The sequence below is a fragment of the Labeo rohita genome, chromosome 14 (genome assembly GCF_022985175.1).
Source record: "Labeo rohita strain BAU-BD-2019 chromosome 14, IGBB_LRoh.1.0, whole genome shotgun sequence".
NCBI lineage: Eukaryota > Metazoa > Chordata > Actinopteri > Cypriniformes > Cyprinidae > Labeo > Labeo rohita.
This window is the reverse complement of record NC_066882.1, coordinates 30,339,376-30,361,192: the sequence shown is the minus strand read 5'-3', so window position 1 is coordinate 30,361,192 and position 21,817 is coordinate 30,339,376. Positions and strand designations below refer to the sequence as shown.

General features: G+C 36.8%; 1 protein-coding gene across 3 annotated transcripts in view; it reads left to right on the top strand.

The window, feature by feature from the left end:
- Positions 1 to 21,817, top strand: part of nlgn3a (neuroligin 3a) — a 191,817-nt gene that overhangs the window by 61,773 nt on the left and 108,227 nt on the right. For all 3 annotated transcript variants that reach the window (XM_051127619.1, XM_051127618.1, XM_051127620.1), the window contains one exon: positions 7,826 to 7,975. In XM_051127619.1, the coding sequence (XP_050983576.1) occupies positions 7,826 to 7,975 (150 nt within the window). The remainder of the gene's footprint in view (positions 1 to 7,825; positions 7,976 to 21,817) is intronic.

The following is a 21,817-nucleotide window of genomic DNA, read 5'->3' as shown; positions in this document are numbered from 1 at the left end:
GTCCGTGTTCTAGCCCAAGGCATGTTTTTGCATGAGGTGCCAATTACCCTGCATCAATGGCCTGCCTATTTTTCCTTGACTCTGAATAGCCCAGGGGTATGGCATCAACAGTGACAATAGGGAACACGGCTTGTGAAGCATGCCGGAACATTAAAATAAAACAAGAATACAAAGCAGGCAAAGGTGGCAAATGAGTTGCCCTAGATTGGGAGGTTGTGGTTGGTAAATAGTTGAGCTTCACTTCCTTGTTAAAGCATTCTGGTTATCTCCACTGAAGTTATCAGATGTAAGAGTGCTACAAATTAGTTTTGACACTTGGGCAGCACTGGAATGATATTCCACTTGAGCCAACTACATATCAGTATGCCCCGTTTGTCTAATAAGACGTGCAAGTCAAAGCAACAGTACTCGCACACAGAAACTAGAATTGAGCTGCCACTGCATATTTGCGAAAGATAGCAATAGTGAGCATGACACTTTGCTCACCTTACAACCTCTACTCTTCTCTGACTACATAGTATCATTGTGAATCTAGGCCATCCTTCCTTGGCAAACAATTCTAGACGACTTCACCACACACTTAACCCTTCGCCAGGTCAGCCAGGAGCCTTTAGGCACAAATTAAGGCAACTGTGTGAATGCATCCCAGTTTTTCCATCTCTTTCTGCTCACTCTGGCTGAATCCCAATTTATCTGCTTCTAGGTAGGAATGTGTGCAAGTAAGTTAATACGTCAGTATTAGGACATCTATCTCCATGCAGTTCAGTGTGCTTTTATTTGGAATGCACCAATCCTAATCTGGTTTACTGTATATGATGAATACAGTGTGACTTGGGATTCAGCCCAGACGTCTGTCTTTAGCTCTAAAATAGGCTGGGCTCAAATGACATAATGTAACTAGCAAGCTGTTGGCATCATTTCTCAGCTGGTGATCCTCATTTCAGTCATCAGGCTTGGCACAAACAGATTGCAGTGCCTATCATTCTATAGAACATAATTGGTAATTAAGTCAACCTTAGGTGCTACTAAACAAAGCTATAACACCTCTTACCAGTACAGTTTGCAATAAGGTATACTGTTATGGTACTGGTACATTAAGTAGCTGTATATTTAGGCACAGGGAATTAATTCTTTATGTAGCTAGAGCATGGCAGTAGTGATATATTGTGGTTAGCTCACAGGAAGACATACCTTGTCTCAAGTGTCTGCTGTCTTCCCCACTTCTGACAAATAGATGCACATAGCTATTGCTTGGCTCGCTTATCCATGTGCCCTAATTAGACAAAAGAGCCCTTCCCTCCTCCAGACGCCAGCCTTCTTCCCGTGGTGCCAGTGGCCAGGCCAGCTCCACCTGCTTGGGTGTTAGGACGGATTTCAGTCCGCATTCCAGACTAGAATGGAGTTCAGTACCCAACGTCACACAGGATGGGTTAAATAAACAATTGGCCAAATTGGATGTATGCCTGTTGCTATAATTTTGTGCCAATAGCTGAAGGAACAGACTAGAAACGTTTATGGCTTAAATGTACAAGTTGCGTGGTTGGCTAGTGATTTGAACAAACTACTAATCTAGTATGAAACTTTTGAATATAATGTGTTACAAACATGAATGCTAGCTCAAATTACACGACTTGCAGAGGTGTGCAATTTGTTGTGACTGAACTTACGATGGTCACCTGATAGACAGTACATTGGGTTGAAAACTAAAAATACTGAAGGTCTGTTCACAACAAAACAAACAACCTAGGCTCATTGGAAATACATGCTTGTGGTGACATTTCTGCAATACTGAAATTACTTGCCTTACTGCAAATTTCGCAGCAGTTTCAAAATGAAATGTCCAGTGAGTGGCTAAAACGTGTTTAATACACAACCGTGGCCACATTTTTATTACATTGGCACATATCGCTGAATTCAAATGTCTGTGGACTGTCGCTAAAAGTGTTAAAAAAAGGGTAGGTTTAGGGTAGGTTTAGGGTTGGGTTTGGTGTAGGCGGTCTACACCAAACCCAACCCTAAACCTACCCGATAGTGTTAACAAATGCAAAAGTGATATAAAAGTGCATTTGCTGATGCAGCAGTGCTATTTAAACTTACTTCTATGCAGGTTTTAGCCGTTTTGTCAAACTGTAGTTTCACAGGATTCATACTGGAGTGTTTCACCTCGCAAGTGAAGAAGGTCATCACTCACATCACTGTATCGCGTGAGCTACTGAGAAAACCTACAGTTCAAAAATTCATTGAAGCTGTATATGTGACGCTAACGTTCAATAGTATCAGTTTTCAAATCTTTGTAATATTGTGCAAGGAATAGGTATTGCAGCATTGTAGGCAGAGGCATGTATTTCCAATGAGCCTGTGTAGCAACAGAATGTAAGGTGCAAAAAATTGGTGCGATAAATATTTTAATTTGATTTAATGGTCATTAATGCCTCTGTTCAGACCAACACAAATGTTCATATATTGGCAATAATATATATATATATATATATATATATATATATATATATATATATATAATGATTTTTTAAATCCTTAATCTATGTTCCATCGCACTACAAATAAAGCTGGGCAGCCAATAAATTTCACACTTATAAAACATGTTTTGTTAAGTGAATATCAAGGACAAATCCAGAACTAGCTCTCTTGTTAGCATATTGAATACAAAAAAAAAAAAATAAGTTTGTGAATACTGTTTTACTTCCTATATTCTCTAAGTGGGTATCAGAAACAGGAAGTTGTGTAGAGCTTTGAATACTGTGGTAATTAGAGTATTTATGTTTTTTATGTGCCACCTACAGTCAGAATGTGAAATTCCCTTTTGCAGTTTTTTATGCATTGGTCTGAAGAGACAATTTACACGTGAAAACTGGGACAATTTTTTTGTGCCGAACATTTATGCTGGTGAGAACAGGCCTTGACATTTAAGGAGGGTTCTGAACTCTGCTAAAGAAACCAGAAACATCATAAAGAGTTGGGCCAATTATTATTTGACCTAGGCTATTAAGCAACCACCTAGACATCCCAGCAGTGTGGTGCTAGGTTTTGCATGGGCAAACAGCACTCACATTTGTAAAAGTCTATTTTCCTTGGCATCAGTGTCAGGAAATTGTCGCAAATTCTTGTTTTTCATCATAATGCAAATGAGAGTATGGTCAGTTTGCATAATTGTAAGCTCTTTGCAGCTGTGTGCGGTAGTGCTTTTGGTTAGTAGCATGTGAGGTGTCTGATGGTGGTGCAGTGAGACTCAGAGCAAACTGTCTATACCCTCCCCCTCCCCCTTCGGTCTCTCTCTCGGTCTCTCCCCCCTCCTCATTCACTGCTAGAAGCTGGGCTTCAAAGAGCACATCAAACCACCTGTCTGTGTGTTAGTACCATTATATTTAATGCACAAACACCACAGCCCAGCCTCAAGAACCCGCCATCTTCAAAGGTCACTCATCCACACCTGGATTAAGGTTGAGCCATTGAAATTAAAAATACAAATTGCCACATGCAAACCTTTTGCATTTCACTTAGCCAATATGTGTTATTAAAACTTCCATTAAAAATCGATTAAACTTTGCAGCACAAACACTGCAGTATCATCGTACCCCACATCCCAATATGCCTACTCTCTTGCTAAACTGAGTGCAAATAGCAGTGTGTGAAATACCCAGATGACACTGTACTTCTGAAGTCTGCATCCGATGAACACTTTACTATACAATGAAGCTGAAAGGCATATTAACATGTGCTTAATAGAACATACTTAATACTAATGCTAATACTAACATACTAATAGTCACAAAGTTCCTCATCAAACAACTATGGCAGTAACTCTCCCTGTTGAAAAAAACAGCAAATGCTGGTAGGTAGGTTTTGATGCCCAGCACTAAAACCTACCTACCAGCACACTGCAAAAAATGCTTTTCTTACTTAGATTTTTTTTGTCTTGTTTCCAGCCAAAATATCTAAAAATTCTTAAATCAAAAAGGTTTTCTGCTACCCCATTGGCAGATTATTTTGCTTGTTCTAAGCAAAAACTCACTCAACTTTGATTTCTTATTTCTGAAAACCAGATCATAATTTTTTCTTGTCTAGAAAATCATTCTTGATTTAAGAATTTTAGATATTTTGGCTGGAAACAAGACAAGTAAGAAAAGCATTTTTTTTTGCAGTGATGCCGTTTTTTTTTTTTTTTTTTTTTTTTTTTTTTTTTTTTTTTCAGTTTTGGCCTCAACGATAGCCTTACAAAACTTCTAACACCCTAGTAGCCACATAGCAACTGCAAAGCAATGTGCTAACAACATTAGCATTGTGGTAGTGAAATTTGAGCAAACACCACTCATATTTTCAGAAAATATGTATATAGTTGTAGAAATCTTGCTGTAGGCCATGTATGAAGCCCGCAAGTGTGCATTATGTATTTTACTGCAGAGTCCGAGCAATGCCAGCTTCAGAAATATTCAGTCTGACCTGGAACTGTCGATCTTCAACATTTATGTTATCTGTGGTGAGCTCAGCGGTGGGGTCTAAAGTCAAAACCTCGACTCGGGAGCTCATACAATGCTCACAATAAGAATGTTTGACAGATTCCATGTTTTACAGCGTCAGTGCTAGTCTGGGCCACTTATCAGTGCTCACGCTGCCCAGTTCCTCTAGAGTGACAGGCCGTTGAGAGGTGGCCCGTTGAGAATTTTGAGAGGTTCACAGATAGCTTGACGCGTCCTCCTCCTGAGCTTTGCAGACATGCTGAGCGTTGCCGCCCAGGTTGGACATCCACCATATTTTAACACCCTAACCACAACTCTGATGGAGATGCAGAAGACTTTGTGAAGAAGGTCGTTCAACCATTCGTGCCCTCAGAGGTGTTAAGTGTTGTTTAATTTATAGGGAAGCAGGGGTCTTTACCTTCTTTAGTTCACTTGGAGATGATTGATGGAGGTTATATAAAGGAATAGATGCATGCCGCCCGCTGCTTTTGAAGATGAAACATATGCATTTGTTTGTGAGTCTGTGTGTGTGTCATAGCGACTGAGTCATGTTTTCATGTCAAAGAACAAATTTGTACATTCATGAAGCTGACATTTTAGTTAATGTTCTATAGTTTCACCCCTTCTGTTCAAGGTCATTTATTGTCCTGTTTATTCAAATGATGTGTTTGTGAAATGCAAGTGTCTTTACGGTGTGTTTTAATCAATATTTCTTTTCTTTTTCCTCAGGATATGAATTCTGAATCTTTTTTAATGTTCTCAAGATGTCTTCAATGGGATAACTTGATTTTGATGATGACATTATTTATGAACATTTGGTAGAGAAGAGATCAGTTAGCAGAGTATTATGTTTTTATGTCACATCATACCAACGTGATGTGAATCAACAAAAGAGGTTACTGATAACAATGACATGACTAATCTTTTGTATTGTTTTTTCTAATTGATCTTTTTCATCCGATATCTCATCCTGTGCATCCCTTGTGCAGGAAATCTTGTGCATTTTTTTCTCTCTCACCTTCTTTTTCCCACTCCATACATTGTCTTTCTTCCGTACGATAAGTGTCAACAGAGAATTGTCATTTCAAAGCAGTGCCTTATCATACTTCTCTCAGATACCAGATAAATCTTTAAATGTGACCGTAAATGTTTCAGCTGCCGGATCTGAAATGGAAAAATTCTATACAAATCAGTTCTCGCTTGTTCCATCAGATCAGGAGCGTAACGTGTGAATGCGTTCTTGCCATGTAAATCAGACTTTAAGCGCAGACAGTGGCACAGTGATTGCAAATAACATTCTTTTTTTTCTTCTTCTTCTTTCTTTTTTTGCAATAAAAAAAAGCCAGCCTGTAATTTGCTGTGACCACATACATGCAAATAAGCGCATCTTTAATAGGAGGCCTTGAATGCAAACGGGGGCAAATGCACTGGAGTGGTGTTTGCGATTAGCCGTTCTCAAAGATTCTGAATTTTGATCTGCCGTATCCATGGCAACCCTCAACACAATACAGCATTTTGAGCCTTAGCCCAGCAGTGCTCGCTTCTCAAGGCTTCTGTCTCTTTCATCTCAGTGGAGAGAAAATTTTCCCAGCTTGTGTTTTTTTTTTCCCTTTTAGATTATGTAATTAGCAGAAAACAACAAATTGATAATGGTTGATTGATTAATGTCTATACAAAAACGTTTAAAGAAATGAGGAACATATGGTGATGTATTTTAAAGGAATAGTTTGGCCAGAAATGAAAAATGCTTGTTCTGTGTTATAGTCTTTCTTCCAGGAAACACAAAAGGAGATCTTGGATAGAATGTCCAAGCTTCTGGTTTCCATATTATGAAAATGAATGGTGTTATACTGTCAAGCTCTAAAAATGAGTTCAAACAGCATACAAACTATAAGTCAGACAATAGCTTTGATTGAGGAACATTTGAAGTTTAAGTCATTCCTAAGAATGTTGTTTTAAAGGAGCTATATGTAATAATTAATGTGTATTAATCACCTCAATTACCAATGTGTGAATAGCTTGTAACAAAATTTAAGTTGTTTATGCCTATAGACTTATTTTTATATGAAGGACGTTTTTTTGCCAAGTAACTCAAAAGGATGTAAAGTTTCTGCCGAGAACCTCTCTTCCAAAAAAAAGAAAAAAAAAAGCTTATACAACGTTCAGGTTAATGTCAAAAGAACTATTCTGTACTGTGTCGTGCAAAGTGAAGGGATGAATTGAAACTAAAGTCTCCCACAGCCAGACATATAGAATCTCAAATTAATTTTACTTGATACTTTATCAAACTATCACAAGTGTAATTTCAATTACCCCAGATGTCGACATGATGCCAAATCTTGGACTGCATAGATGGTGCATAAATATCCACATCACTACAATCACATGCTTTTGCTAACTGCTGCGTTCTTACCACTCTGGCTGTGTATTAATTTTGTTGTTGAGAGGAAAGCATGTCAGGATGTTGGTTAGCAGTACATCTCTGCAAAGGTATTTCCGCCTTGTTTTACTTCAAAGCAAATAATGAAAAAGAAATTCGAGTACATTGTTGCACTAAATCATGCTCAGTCTCCCATATGTTACCTGCACATGAGTGCTAGCATTAGCAGTTAAGTTTTCGGCTGCAATTTACTTAACGGCCAATAACAAGGGTTTCTGAATTCTGCACAATGTGAGGTTACACCATATGAGAACCAGCAGCATTTGGCAACAGTAATGTCAAACCTGCTGTGACCTCCCTGTGACTACAGAATTTTTTGTGAATAATGGCATACATTTTGGTTTGATTTTAGAACATTTGGAATATTTGAATGGACTGCTTTTATGCTGGTTTTTGTCCTTTTTTGAGCTTGGCAGTAGAAAGCACTTTTGCCTATGATGATTTTGCGTTCACATAAGCAAAACAATAAGATGAGGTCCAAACACAATGTAGGTCATTTTCATTTTTGGCTAACTATTCCTTCAGCATGCTCCCCTATTAGATAAGAAATTTTGGCCTGCCCAATTGCTGCTCATTTTAAACCCTTCTGTGGCTGTATGCTGGAGCAGTGAAGTCTAACAAGGCCATTAAATTTGAGATGATCTCATCATTTAGGCCACTAAAGCATGTTAGAGCCGCCTGCAATAGCCAGTTAGGTTCTGACCTTCCATATGGCTTCATCTGTTCATATCTGTTTTGCGCATACTGTTCATTACGAGAGACAAATGACTCGGCTGATATGAGATGCATCTCAAAGTGTAATTGAGCTGGTGGCTGGTATCTGGGAGGACTGTGAGACGTACTGCTGTGTTGAATCTTGCTCTGACGGGGCAGTGGGGGAGTGAGAGTTTAATGGTGGCCACTCTTGCAGACATACGAGATACTGGAGCCAAGCCTGTGATGGTGTACATTCACGGAGGATCCTACATGGAGGGCACCGGAAACATGATTGATGGAAGCGTGCTGGCCAGTTACGGGAACGTCATCGTCATCACGCTCAACTTTCGAGTCGGCGTCTTAGGTAAGCACTTTTCTATGTTATATAACATTTTCCAGGAGCAGCCATATTGGGAAAATTCCACTTACTAACTTATCAGAGAATAATTACTGCAAACATATGTTTGCCAATATCTGGGTGCCTGTGGTTCTGTGTGCATTATTAAGACTACTATTTTTACACTTGAATGATACGTTGAATGCTTTTTGCTGAATCAGTAAATGTAAAACAGTGAGGCAGGAATGCAGAAATGTTTTAAGAGACTGAATTAAAGAATATTGCTCAAAGCGATATAAAAGCCCATGCCAAAATTCAATCTATTGCCCCCCCTTTTTTTTTTGGCTTGCACAGTGTTGTGTTGATTACTTGTTTAAAGCTGTCCAAAAAAATGTTCAGTCATCCAATTATGTATTAATTTAGAACATAAGCAAAATAAATGAAATTTCAGAGTGAGTTTATACAGCCAATAGATGAATACTGAATCCAAATATATCCCATATAGCAAAAAGAAGAGTATATGTTTTACTAAGGAGCTTTAAAAACAGAAAGTGTTTCTTTAGCAGATGCTTTTATCTATTTGCATATGTTAAAGCTGCAATCATTTTGGAGTAACTTGAAGTCAAATGTCTTGATCAAGAGCTCATGTGTGACTCCTTGCTGGATTCGAACTTACAGCCTTTTGGTGAAAAGCCTACATCTGTTAGGGAAAAAAATTTGAAAAGGGTGATTTTTAGGCACTATCCAAAGCAGAGTCTAGTAGCTGAATTATATATATCAAGCATTTTACAAAAGATTTCTATGTGGCTGTTATACTGAGTGCAGATTTAAGCACATCCAACCAATGTTTCACTGTAGGGCAGGTGGAAATATGTGTATGTTGTACATTCTCTTTCCAGACCTAAGAGATTATTTTAAAAATACATATGTTCTCCTGAGAAGTGGTACAGTCTTAGAAACTGCAAACATGAGAGTAGAATAAGAGTCTGTACAGGTTTCCTGCTGACATTTATTTATGTATGTATGTATGTATGTATGTATGTATGTATGTATTTATTTATTTATTTATTTATTTGCAGAACTCAGTTAATAAATAAAATACTCTAAACATAAATATGTATCAACATTTTGGTGTGAATGTAAACATGCTCAATATCATTTTGTTTTAAAGTCACTGCAGTCACTAATTTTATTAATTAAACTCATCTTAAATAATCAAAATTAACTGTAAAACATTTTTCCTGAGGAAGTAATTTTTTTTCATGCTTTAAAATGACTTAGTATAACTTAAGTATAACTCGACACCCTTACCTTATTTAGTAAGTGTGAAAATGCAAATTAGTCCCAACCTCTACTCAGTCAAACCAGCTCAGGCTACTTGCTCTACTTTTACTTGGTTAACTGAAGTAGTAAATGCTACAAAATGGCAGGTGGCACTATTGGATTAATTGATTAAATGGTTGAAGTAGAAACTGATTCTGAGGAAGAAGAGGAAGAGCAAATCCACCTACAAGTCCATTTATCAGAATGGTAATGCATTTTATGTATCATTCTCTACAACTACAGACACGTAATGGTAATTGATATTGGCTTTACTACATTGTCAAACAGCTATAACGTTGCTCATATTACACAAACCATCTTCCTGTTTGCTATCTCAGACAGCTAATGAAATAAAAAGCCCCACCAAGTAGTTGATGGCTATTAATTTAATGATTTTTACATTTAAGCTGTATATGAATCAAATGAACAGAATTTTCAAAAATAAATTACAGATATACATTTCATTTGTAAAGTATTCTAATATTAGAAAGAAGCATTACTACTTGGTTATTAAAATATATATTTTATATAAATAAATTCTTTCAGTTTACATCAAAAATATCTGTGATTATATGCCATCAGCGTGATATAAAAACTTATGCCATCAAATGTAATACTACTCATCCTGGTGTGAAATATAATACTTGCAGTAGTTACTTCCTGATTACTTTGTTTTATTTATTTCTTTTGCTTTTGCTTTTTTTCTCCCCCAAACAGGTTGCATTTGCCATATATTTTACAAAATATGTTTTGCTAATGGTACAATCTCTGCAGGAATGATGGCAGCACTGTGAACTTTGCATTTTCCCTTTATTAAAACACAGGACACTGCTCATTTGCATAGTGATAGCTGCAGCAAATGTAATTGAAATTCAGAGCAGTCTGAACAATTCCAAGGAAGCAAAATAAATGAATAATAGGATATTAATACAAAAAAAGAGAGAGAGAGAGAGAGAGAGAGAGAGCCTCTTTTTAATTATGCAGCTTAAAGGTACGAGGAGAGAATTATACAGTATGTCAAAGAGTCCTGATTTACCTTGTGGCTATTCTGACTTAAGTATGCTCCATGAACACGACTGTATGTAGGTTACACGGGTTTGATGTAAAATTCATGTATTTATGCATGGATGTGCCTAATTTGGGAAGCACGTAAAACAGCACTCTAGAATGAAAATAGCACTCTAGATGTGAGCGAATACAGCCTGGAAATTTGCAAGACAATAACAGAGATCTCCACACTGTACGGTCTTTATTACCGAAGCCTGTTTAATAAGTCTCGCTGGAGTTTTATCATCTCACTGCAGCGTTTCCACCTGTCCTGTGGATGTGATAATTATTGCTTCTAAGTGTGGACCCTGTCTCTCCAGGGGCCCTATTTGGAGACTTTCGCATGTGAACTCCACACCATGTAGATGGCTGAGAACTCATTACTGGTTTAATATTTAATTACAAATGCCAGATCACCGGCGAGTCTTTCCTGCTGTTGGCATCCTGCGGATGGGGCGTCTGACTGTTTGTGACTGATGGGATATGTGAATATTGTGCCGCTCAGATTTGATCAGACACAGAGTTTGGCCAGAGACAATTTGTTTATAGAAATCCTGTCTTGTTGGGCATCGATTGGTGCGCGTGCGCGCATGTGGATTAGGCCGGGCTCGCTGGGACCCTTTAATGGCGTGTAATGACTCCTAGTCAGGGGGGAGTATCTTGTATCACTGCTCTTTACAAATATAATTACTCACTGGCTCTCCAGAGCATGTCAAATTCCATTTCCTGTGGGGAAGACTTAATTACTGTTTCCAGATGCATTAAATATTAACAATAGCCACCTCTCTTTTAAAAATCCATGGACCTTTGCCCTTTATCGTGGTATGCCGGCGGAGCAGTTGCCAAATGTGGTTTAGAGAAGATTTGAAATTATACCGGCGCTATGAAAAATATGGAATAAATCACCATCACTTATGTAACATAATGTTATTATTATTTTATGTTATTTACTTTTGTGACTTAAAGCAGTACATTATGGCAGTTTTAGATGTTTTTATATTTTTATTTTTCCCAGAGCTCATACATGTTTGATTGTTGAATGCGTTCCATTACGTTGGTGATTCTTTCTGACATTAGACAATTTACATTTCTATGAACATAACCAGAATGGTTGGGCATGTAGACAAAACATCCATCTGCAGCAAACAGTATGCATTTGTTCCCTGTTACGGGAGTCTAATTAAGAAGATCATGTGTATGTGACACAAGAAAAATGGTTTTCATGCATGGATCTTCCGTGACTGGCTGGCACAGCTGCAATGCAAATCGAATTCAGAAATTAACCATTCAGTCTTTGTTCATGAGATGATATTAGGTATTGGTGCGTAGATTTTCCATGTCACTGACAACTGTGCATTACTGCAAATGGTTTCCGATTAGATTCTGTGAAACCTTCTTAGCATTCAGAGTAAAATCTTGCATGTTCAGCAGTGATGTGAAATTATATTTCATATGACTTCCTCAAAGGCTGTTCCAAAATCCCCTGGCAAATATATGTTTCATCTAGGTCAAGAGCTTGAGATGAATTTCATGTAAAGAGAGAAATGCTACAGTGAACGTGGCCTGGTCTTTCTCAGGAAATGGTGCAATTTGTGCCTGAATGGGTCAGGATTTTTAAAAACCATTTGATTTTAAATGCTTATTGCTGAACTCAGGTGCGAAGTATGAGGGCAGTATAACCACCATCCAGATTTTCTGATTAGGAGGCAGAGCATTTCATTGTCTATAAAATAAGTAAGTAAATAAATAAATAAGGATACTTTGATGAATGGAAAGTTCAAAAGAGCAGCTTTTATTTGAAAAAAGACATTTGTTAACTAAGTATTTGCTGCCACTTTTGATCAATTTAATGAATAAAAGTATTAATATCTTTCAAAAACTACATCTTACTGAGCCCAAATATATCTTTCTCACTACTGGAAAGTTTTGTCCATTCAGACAAATTTTTGAAGCGAAGCACTAAGATTAAAATTGTGAAAAATGTTTTATTCATGCTTGCTGAAAAGCAAGAGTGATGAGGGGAGAAATTCAGAAGCCATTTTTTCAGTGAAACAAAGGCCATGTGCTCAGAGAGACAGGCACCCGATTAAATTATAGAAAACATGGAAAGAAATTACAGTTGTTCTAATCAAATGAGAATGAATCGGAGGAATAAAAACATACTCTGAAATCAATTTATAGGGCAAATTAAAAACTGAAATGCCCAAAGGCCAAAATAAATCGAAGATGAAATTCTGCAAATGTTTGGCCTGTTAATGCATTAGCTGCCCAGAAGCAAATGATGAGGTCTTCAACTCCTCTCGCACAGTCTGTGGTCTCAAAACTTTTCCCAAGTGTATCAAATAGCTTTTCGTGAGTTCGTGAACGAAGGCAACAGAATCATCAAGGTTGTTTGGAACTTTGCGCTCCAGCATTCCCAGGAGCCTCTGGTTTTCCTCAGGCAGTGCTGATTTACCTCCAGGGCCTGCCAGTTCCAGCGCTCATGCCTCTCGGCCTTTGTGGGAGAAGTAAATTACACAGAAACCTCAGTAAAAACCACAGTCTCTTTATCCAAACCTGACCTCTGGGTTTGAGGAATTGATCTTCAGTATGATGGCTGCTGTCAAAGTGTCATTTGAGTGCTGTGACATTTGGGTTCTTCCTGGCCTAGTTTTTCACAATTGAGAGATTTGTCAACAGTTCAAGTGAGACAGACCGTGTCACAACAAACTCTTTCGATCACATAAGCCACCAACTTTTTTAGAGCTCTGGCTTTTCACTGAGATGTTTTGTACCTGTTTACACAAAAGACCATGTTTAATATGCTTCGCTTTGCATACATCTTGAGTGTCAAACCAATATGCACAGCAAAACAAATATGTACATTTTATAGAAGTGGATATTTACCACATGCTTTTATTCAGAACAGTTTACAGTGGGGAAGTTCTTCTAGCGCTACCTCGGGTGTCTTGCTCAAAGGCAAATTACTAGTTCATGAACAAGTAGAACCTTTCATATTTGTTCAGACTAACTGCCTTTACATGCACCCAAATAATCTGTCAGTAATCGTATTGAAAAACTGCCATGCAAACACGAACTGAATGAAATTTCAGTAGGATTAGAAAAGGCCTTGAAAAAAAAAAACATAGTGAAAAGCAAATGCTTACTTACAATTATTTTCTCAGTCGGATTCAAAGGTAGCTTCTGCACATGCAAGGTGTCGTTATGTGTATGTTTACCAAATCCCTTTTATAATAAGAGCTCTGTCTTATGTTTTACTAATTATGAATGTGCATATGTTTTTTAGCGTATTACAAACTGTTCAGTGGAGGAGACTAAATTTGTGTGTTTCTTATAAAGGTCTGGAGACTTGAGTTGAGTCCTATAGGCTAACGTTTGAGATTTGCATGTTGCTAAGCTAAAGGCACAGTACTCCAGCAGGTATTAAAAATTCATGGTACAGAAAAATACTGGATGAAATAACTGTGAATTATTCAGTACTTTGCAGTATTGAATGAAATATATTTATAGTTTTGCGTTACATTTGAAAAGTTTTTCAATGAGCTTGTTCCAGTGGACTTTGGTATTGCCTTTCCTGTGAGTGAATGAATGAATGAATGCATACATATGCATATTCATACACACACACACATACATGCATACATACACAAATGTGTGCTATGCTGCTTAATAACAAAAGGTTATTTTACTACTGTCTAACATTTCCACAGGCCTTAGCAATAGGGGCAATGCTGTAAAATGCTAGGTTTTATAACAGTTTCTGTTTTGAGTTGAGTTGAGTTTTTTTTATTTTATTTTTTTTTTTTTTTTTTTTAATTAACAGTATACAACTGTACAAGCCATAGCCCATAGCCTTTATTTATTTTCCACTTATGTTGCAGAGAGACCAGCCATCTATGTTTGTTTTTGGGAGGAAAGTGACATGTTCTTTCAGGGCGAATAGAAACTTCTAATGACAGGGAACTCCAAGTGATGTGCTCCTCAGGTTGTTTTTTTTTAAAAAGAGATATTCACTGATGGTTTGGGGCCAAGAATTTCTGCCTCTTGGCCAAACTTTGCATCCATCATGAATGTGGTGACATTTTGCTGACCTCTAAATCTTGGAGTGTCTTTTTTTAGAACTGGATCCTGTCTTAAAGTATAAATGGCTACTGGGTGAAGAATTCCCTTCCTCTAGCCAGGGCATTAAAGGGATAGTTCACCCAAAAATTAAACTTCTGTCATTAATTACTTACCCTAATGTTGTTCCAAATGCATAAGACCTTTGTTCATCTTTGGAACACAAATTAAGCCTTTTTTGAGTTTTCTGACCCTGCATACTACGCGTTTTTACAGCGTTGCCCATTATAACCAATTACACACGACTCTGTTGAGTTTAGAATGCAGTGGCCAATCAGAGGCGTTCAGAACAGTCATTGCTGAAACCTGGAGTTTTGTTCAGATTGAACTCGCGAATTCCCTCATCATAAACAACAAAGTGCAGATGTAGGAACTATGTAAGTAAGAGATTTATTTATCACACAGTGTATGGACAGCTTCATTGATTATAAGAGGAGTTATGAGTGCGTTCTTTCACTGCGTAATTCAGTCTATTAAAATGCATTTTCCCAAAATTCAGGATATGGGGGCAGAAAATGTATATTTATATAATTTCATATAGTTAATCAATATCACTCGAAGAGTGCCTTTTTTTTTTTTTTTTTTTTTTTTTTTTTTGCAAAAATCACAAATGTTCACAAATATTGATTTTATGCAACAGTTAAATAAACCAGAAGATATTATTAAGAGACTTACGTTATAAACACCATATTTATTGCCTTTTTTTTTTTTTTTTTTTTTTTTTTTTTTTTGCTCTATTTCGCCAACAAAAACACTGCACTGTTTTGCGTCTGTAAACAACATGACGTTTGTTTCGTTCCTGAATGAATCAACCGTTTAAATGATTCGGTTCAATCGCAATGACTCACTTATTAACGGTGACTTACTGACACCTACTGGCGGTTGTAATTCCACATTTAAAGTACCTTTTTATTTTTTTAAATAATTTTAAATATTAGCATTCAACGTTTTAGGATTAAAATAGTAAAACATGTTTCATGCATTTGTAACTGCAGGTTAAATGCATTAATGTCCTGCATTAAACAGTGGGTAAATACATCTAAATGCCAATTCAGATGCAGAGTTTGTTTCCTCTATATTGAAAAGATGAATTTTGTTGATAATTATTTTATTGGTGTAATAACAGCCTAAAATGTCTTATTATTCTAAGTGACTTTATTGATTAAATATAAGAATTTGACACAAAAGATAATGCACACTTTCAGAAAAAGGAATGGCTTTATAAAGGTTAAAAAAAATGCCCACAAAAGGTAAAAATCAAGCCCCCAAGAGCTATGATACAATGCGAACACTGCCTTAAGCTGTACCTTATCGTCAATACATGTTTCCCTAAACGTTCTTAGTTAAGTATACCTTCTGTAAGTCATACTTTCGTAAGGTTGGTCTGGACCACTCTTAGCTATACCTTATCACGTTTGACAGTTCACAATTCTTTACATCTCAGTCTATACGAATGTAATTCTTAAGTTGTAATACACCCAGTGTTGACTCAGGCTAACTGAAGTGTTTTAACGCAAAGAAAAAATTGTCATTACACTGATGGTCGTTTTTTTATTAGACAATATTATCCAAAGGCACATCACCTGGCAAACCATTAGCAGTAAAGGCTTAGGAGTCTATTTAAATGAGGAGTTTGTCCAACTATGGCAGCGATACAGAGAATAACTGTGCAAAATCAAAGATGGCGCCATCCGCGGAACTATAGTGTATATGTGCACTAAAACTTTAGCCATGAGAGCAAATTCAGCAACTTTTAGATATTGTTGATCCGATTTTGTTGAGCTACCCCCCCTCAGCCCCGAAATTTAACTGCTGGCGGCTCTCCTCTCACTCTTATTTTTCTCTGCCATAGTAACTGTTTATTATTTGTTTCAAATGGGCTTTTACTGAGCAGCTCATTCAGTAACAGAAATTAGAGATTTACACCAATAATGTGATGCAGCTGCTGGGCAATCAACCCAGGTTGTAGAGTAAATTAAGACACTATGGAAAATATATTATGATAATATAAACGACCCTTGCTGGCTTGCGCACTTATTTCAAAATTATGTAAAATTTGCAGGGTTGGATTTAATTTGCAATTTGGATTATTTTAGAAGATGCCATGAGTCCTGATAAATACAGTTTCAACTGTTTCTGAAGTGCTTCTTGTTGGAAAGAACTCTTACTATAATGTTTTTTACTAGACTGTATGTTTTTTTTTTTTTTTTTTTTTTTTTTTTCTTTTTAGAAGTTAAAATATCAAGCTGTGTCTCATGTAGGTTTGTTTCTCCTTGTATTTTATGTGGTGACCACTGGGAGGTACTTGGGTTGTATATATATATATCGGGTTATATTTCTTTCTTGGTTTTCTTCCCTGATGTGATGTGTGTTGCAAATCGCCGCATTCTAACAGGAACGAGTGAAATGTATTTATTCAAAATCAACATTTATTTTATAAAGAAGACCGCTTTCTCAGATAACGCACTGAAGCAGACCCTACGTAGATTGAATAATCCATTTCTGAGCCATTAGTATCAACCAATTCAGCACCATGGACAGCACCTGGTAAGGTTGCACGTAACATCAACAGCAACATCATCTACCAGTTTCACCTGTGAGATTGCTGGCTCTCACATCAAAACATCTACTTCTGTCAAAAATTTAGGTGTAATCCTTGACTCCACACTTTCCTTTCAGTCTCACATTAAATCTGTCACTAAATCTGCATTCTTCCATTTACGCCGTATTGCCCAACTGCGTCCCTTCATCAGCACCAAAGACGCTGAAACTGTCATCCATGCATTTGTCTCTTCACGCATTGATTTCTGTAATGCCCTTTTCATTGGTCTGCCTGCAAGCTCCATCTCCAGATTACAGTATATTCAAAACTCTGCGGCTAGAATACTCACTCATACCAAACGTTCTGCTCATATAACCCCAATCTTGTATGACCTCCATTGGCTCCCAGTTCCATACCGTATAAAATTCAAAATTCTCCTCCTTGTTTTTAAATCCTTAAATGGCCTAGCTCCCTCCTATCTTTGCAATATGCTTGTCCCCTACATCCCTACTCGATCACTACGTTCCTCCGACTCTGGCCTTCTTGCTGTCCCTCGGTACCGCCTCTCTTCAATGGGGGGCAGATCATTTAGTGTTATTGCACCCAAACTTTGGAACTCTCTACCACGCTCACTCTGTTCTGTCACTAATATCTCAGAATTTAAATCTTTACTCAAAACTCACTTGTTTTCTGAATGTTACGCCTCTGATTTGATAAACTGACTGCTCTGCTTGATCAACCTGTACTCTGCATGTTTGTCTCTTAGGTCTTGTTTTATATTTCCAGTTTGTAAGAAGGTATATCATAAGCAACCTCGTAAGGTATAGTTCGGGGAACACACCTAGAAAAGGTACACCTGATACACCTGATATACCTTTAGAGTCTAAAGACTATGGCAACCTTGGGATAAGGATGTGAAAGACAGACTAATATTGATGCCATTCTTTTTACAATGTAACAAATATATCTGGGGTTATGAGAAGTGTTCATGGTTCAGGTTACTTTTGAAGTGTTTTTTAAATTTTTTTTATTTTTTATTTTTTCAGTTTTATCGAAACATAAATCTGGGAATGTTTTATTACATTAGCTATTGTATGTATCACTGCAGTTCAGCGAGTGGCACTAAAAGGGTAATGCTCTAACTTGGAGGCGTCCTACCTACACTAAGCCTGACCATGCCATTTTAGCTTGCGTCTGCAAGTCTTTTATCGTGATCCTGTGTTTCATGGGAATCACACTCAAGCACTTTGCATTGCAAGTTGCAGCTATACCAGGTGAACTACAACGCATGTTTACAACGTCAGAAAAGCCATATATATCTGATTACGTGATGCAAACTGTTTGCTGATGTCAAAATGTTTGCACTAAAAGCATTTTGAGATCATAACATAGTATTATGCAAGAAACAAGTCTTTTTTTAATCAATAATCTGCCTTTGTAATCATAGTTTATGTAAAAAGGAAAAAAAAAGTTGGTGGTGTTTTACTGTCACTAGTGTACATATCAGCTGAAAACTGCAGTGAATTGTATGTATACATATATTTTTTTCTTCTTCTTTTTTACAGTTTTACAAAAACGTATGTACAGTCGAGGCACATGAGCCTGTGCTGCAAAGGCATATTGATCTTTGTTTTTGACACGTTCTAGAGCAGATCGGGTCAGCTGGAGGCAAATGTGTATAAATGTTTGTTTTGTTTTTTTTTTCAAATGAGCTCTCCATGTATCAGGCTTCTTGTTTACAGTCTGTTGCCGATATCTCTGGTGATCCATTACTACTTCTGACTTGACACTCATGCTGTAGCACAACTTTTTCTTCCTCTATTTCAGCCAGACTGTGCCCTGATCAGCTCATTTGTCTTCAACATTGAGGGCGGGTTTGTCCATCATCAGGTGTGTTTGGGTCAGAAATGATCTGTCTTGAGAGACTTATGTTGGCTCTCCAGCCAACTCTTGCTACTTGTCTTGTCAAGTGATTAATCATGCTTTGGCCAGTGAAGGAACCAAGGCCAGCTGTCTTAACGCATGTGGGAGGCAATATTCTCCACATTGTGTCGGCTGAAATGAGGAAGGTGGGTGTGGAGGACCGGCAGAGAGGTGTGAAGTTGGGAGCCATGAGAGTAGACGTGGGCGCCCAATCCACTCACTTTGTGTGACTCGACAAAAGAGAAACTCAAAAGCACAGGAAAAAAAGAAGAAGAAAAAAAAAACCTTTGCTGAGTAGGTGTAATTATTTACATAGGGCGCGTGTGTGCCTCTTGTGAATGAAAAGCCTGTCAGAATTGGTCACAGGATGTTTGAATTTCTAAAGTGTTGCTTTAGAGGCAAAGCTAATTCAGAGAAACCAACACCGCTCACATGTGGAGTGGGAGGAATATCGGAATGGTTGAATTGAAGAACCAGTATGTGAAGACTGAACTTGGTGTGAAATCCTATATCATTCATGCAGGATTAGAACCAGGAAACGGCTTTGTGAAGATTTGGTATGGAAGGTTTTATGGAGGTATCTGATTTTATAGTAGGAAATCTTTCCTAGGCATTAGGAAATTTTATTTCATCTGGAACTTATATGACATGAGAGGTGTCGAGACTTGTCATCTTTACAGTAATACACCCTGCTGTAATGCTGCAGTGTACAGATGAGCTTGGTTCCAAACCCACCTAAACAGCATTTAAAGGCATCGTAGGCGCTCTGCCATCGGGGGGTCGGGCCCAGACGTACTGTAATCTGCAGACTTTATTTATATTTGAGGGAAAATCTGTGTAATTTTTCAGAATGGATTTAAACTTGGTAAACTGTGTACTGCAGTCTTAACTGAAAGCATAATCAGATTAGCTAAAATATTTAATAAACAAACACACAATGCACAGGGGATTTTTATGAATGACAGCAGGGACGGGCACATAGAAAGCACAGAGATTTTTCCTGCTTGACTTGTGGGCCAGCTTATTTGTCAAAACTAATTTTATACACATATAAAGGGAGAAAAAAATGCACATATTGTCAGTGATTTAGTTCAATATTTCAGCTCTTACCCTTACTGAATCTCAACTTTTCACTACAGAAATGTGAGGGAAACCTAGTTAGTCCAACATACACATCGGACAACTTCTTTATATTTTAGCATTAAGTGAATCTTCTTTAGAGATGTCTAATAATAGTAATTTTTGTAGTAGTGTAATATCTAACAATGCTTTGGGGGAATATTTATTGGTGCACAGTACTGATAATGTCAAATGTCTGATTTAAAAAATACATTATCCGGTAACACTAGAGTAATTGTCAGTAACGGGGGTGGGGGGTGGGGGTTTATTGGGTAATAGCGAATTTAGGATTTAGGATTGAGATTTGAGGTTAGTGTACCTTACAGAAATATTTTTACTATTTAAAATAACTGCTTTCTTTTTGAATATATTTTAACATGTAATTTATTCCTGTGATCAAGACTACATCTTCAGCATCATTACTTCAGTCTTCAGTGTCACATGATCCTTCAGCAATCTTTCTAATATGCTGATTTGCTGTTCAAGAAACATTATTATTATTATTATTATTATTATTATTATTATTATTATTATCATCATCAATATTTATAACAGTTGAGATGAATAGAAAGATTCAAAGATCAGCATTTATCTGAAAAAAAAAAACTATCGTAATACTACTACTACTACTACTACTAATGTTTCTTGAACAGCAAATCAGCATATTAGAATGATTTCTGAAGAATCATGTGACTGGAATAATGATGTTAAAAAAATCAGCATAGAAATCACAGGAATAAATTACATATTAACATATATTCAGATAGAAAACAGTTATTTTAAATATTTCAAAATGTTACTGTTTTGCTGTACTTTGGATCAAATAAATGCAGGCTTGGAAGAGACATCTTTAAAAATCTTACTGTTCAAATATATATAATGTATGTATGTACAGTATGTATGTATGTATAATTGTTTGTGAAACCCATGTGACGCTTTGGTGTTACCTCATCATTCTTGAAAATCCACTGGTGATTTGAACTATTATTTTGGGGTGAAAAATGTTTTTAGTGATGCGTGCTATGAAAATGTTCATAATTAAAAAGGCAATTGCTCAGACAAATTGAAGTTGTGATTAGCAGTAAACTGATAATTAGGTGACGCTTTACTTTAAGGTCCAGTTCTCGTTATTAATAAACCATTAACTATGGCTTTTGCCTCAATAAATTCCTAATTTTCTGCTTTTTAATAATTAGCACAATAGTTGTTCAGTTCAGGTATTGGGTAGGATTAGGGATGTAGAATATGGTCATGCAGAATAGGTGTTTTATAAGTACTAATAAACAGCCAATATGTTAATAATGGCATGCTAATAATTAACTAGTTAAAAGTGAGAATTGTTCCCTATACTAAAGTGTTACTGATAATTACATAAAGGGCTGCGGAGGGGAAAGAGTGAATTTCGAGGGGGGACAGCGTTTCACTTCCAACTGGTTACGTTTTTTGTTTTGTTTTGTTTTGTTTTGTTTGTTTGTTTGTTTGTTTGTTTGTTTGTTTGTTTGTTTGTTTGTTTGGAAATTAAACTGATTTCTATATTTACCCATTTAAAAGACCACGAATGCGACCCCAGTTCTGCATATAAATGTAGCACAATATAGGCTAAAAACACAGCAGGATATGACAGACAGCTTTTGAACGAATCAATTTAATGAATTATTCAGTCACAAAGATTTTGACTTGCTGACACCTACTGGCGGTTTTAGTTTCATTTTTTAAACTGAGTCATTTAAATTATTTAAATTTCTATATTCAAAACTTTTGATTTAAAACATTAATCTCATAACATTGTTATTATG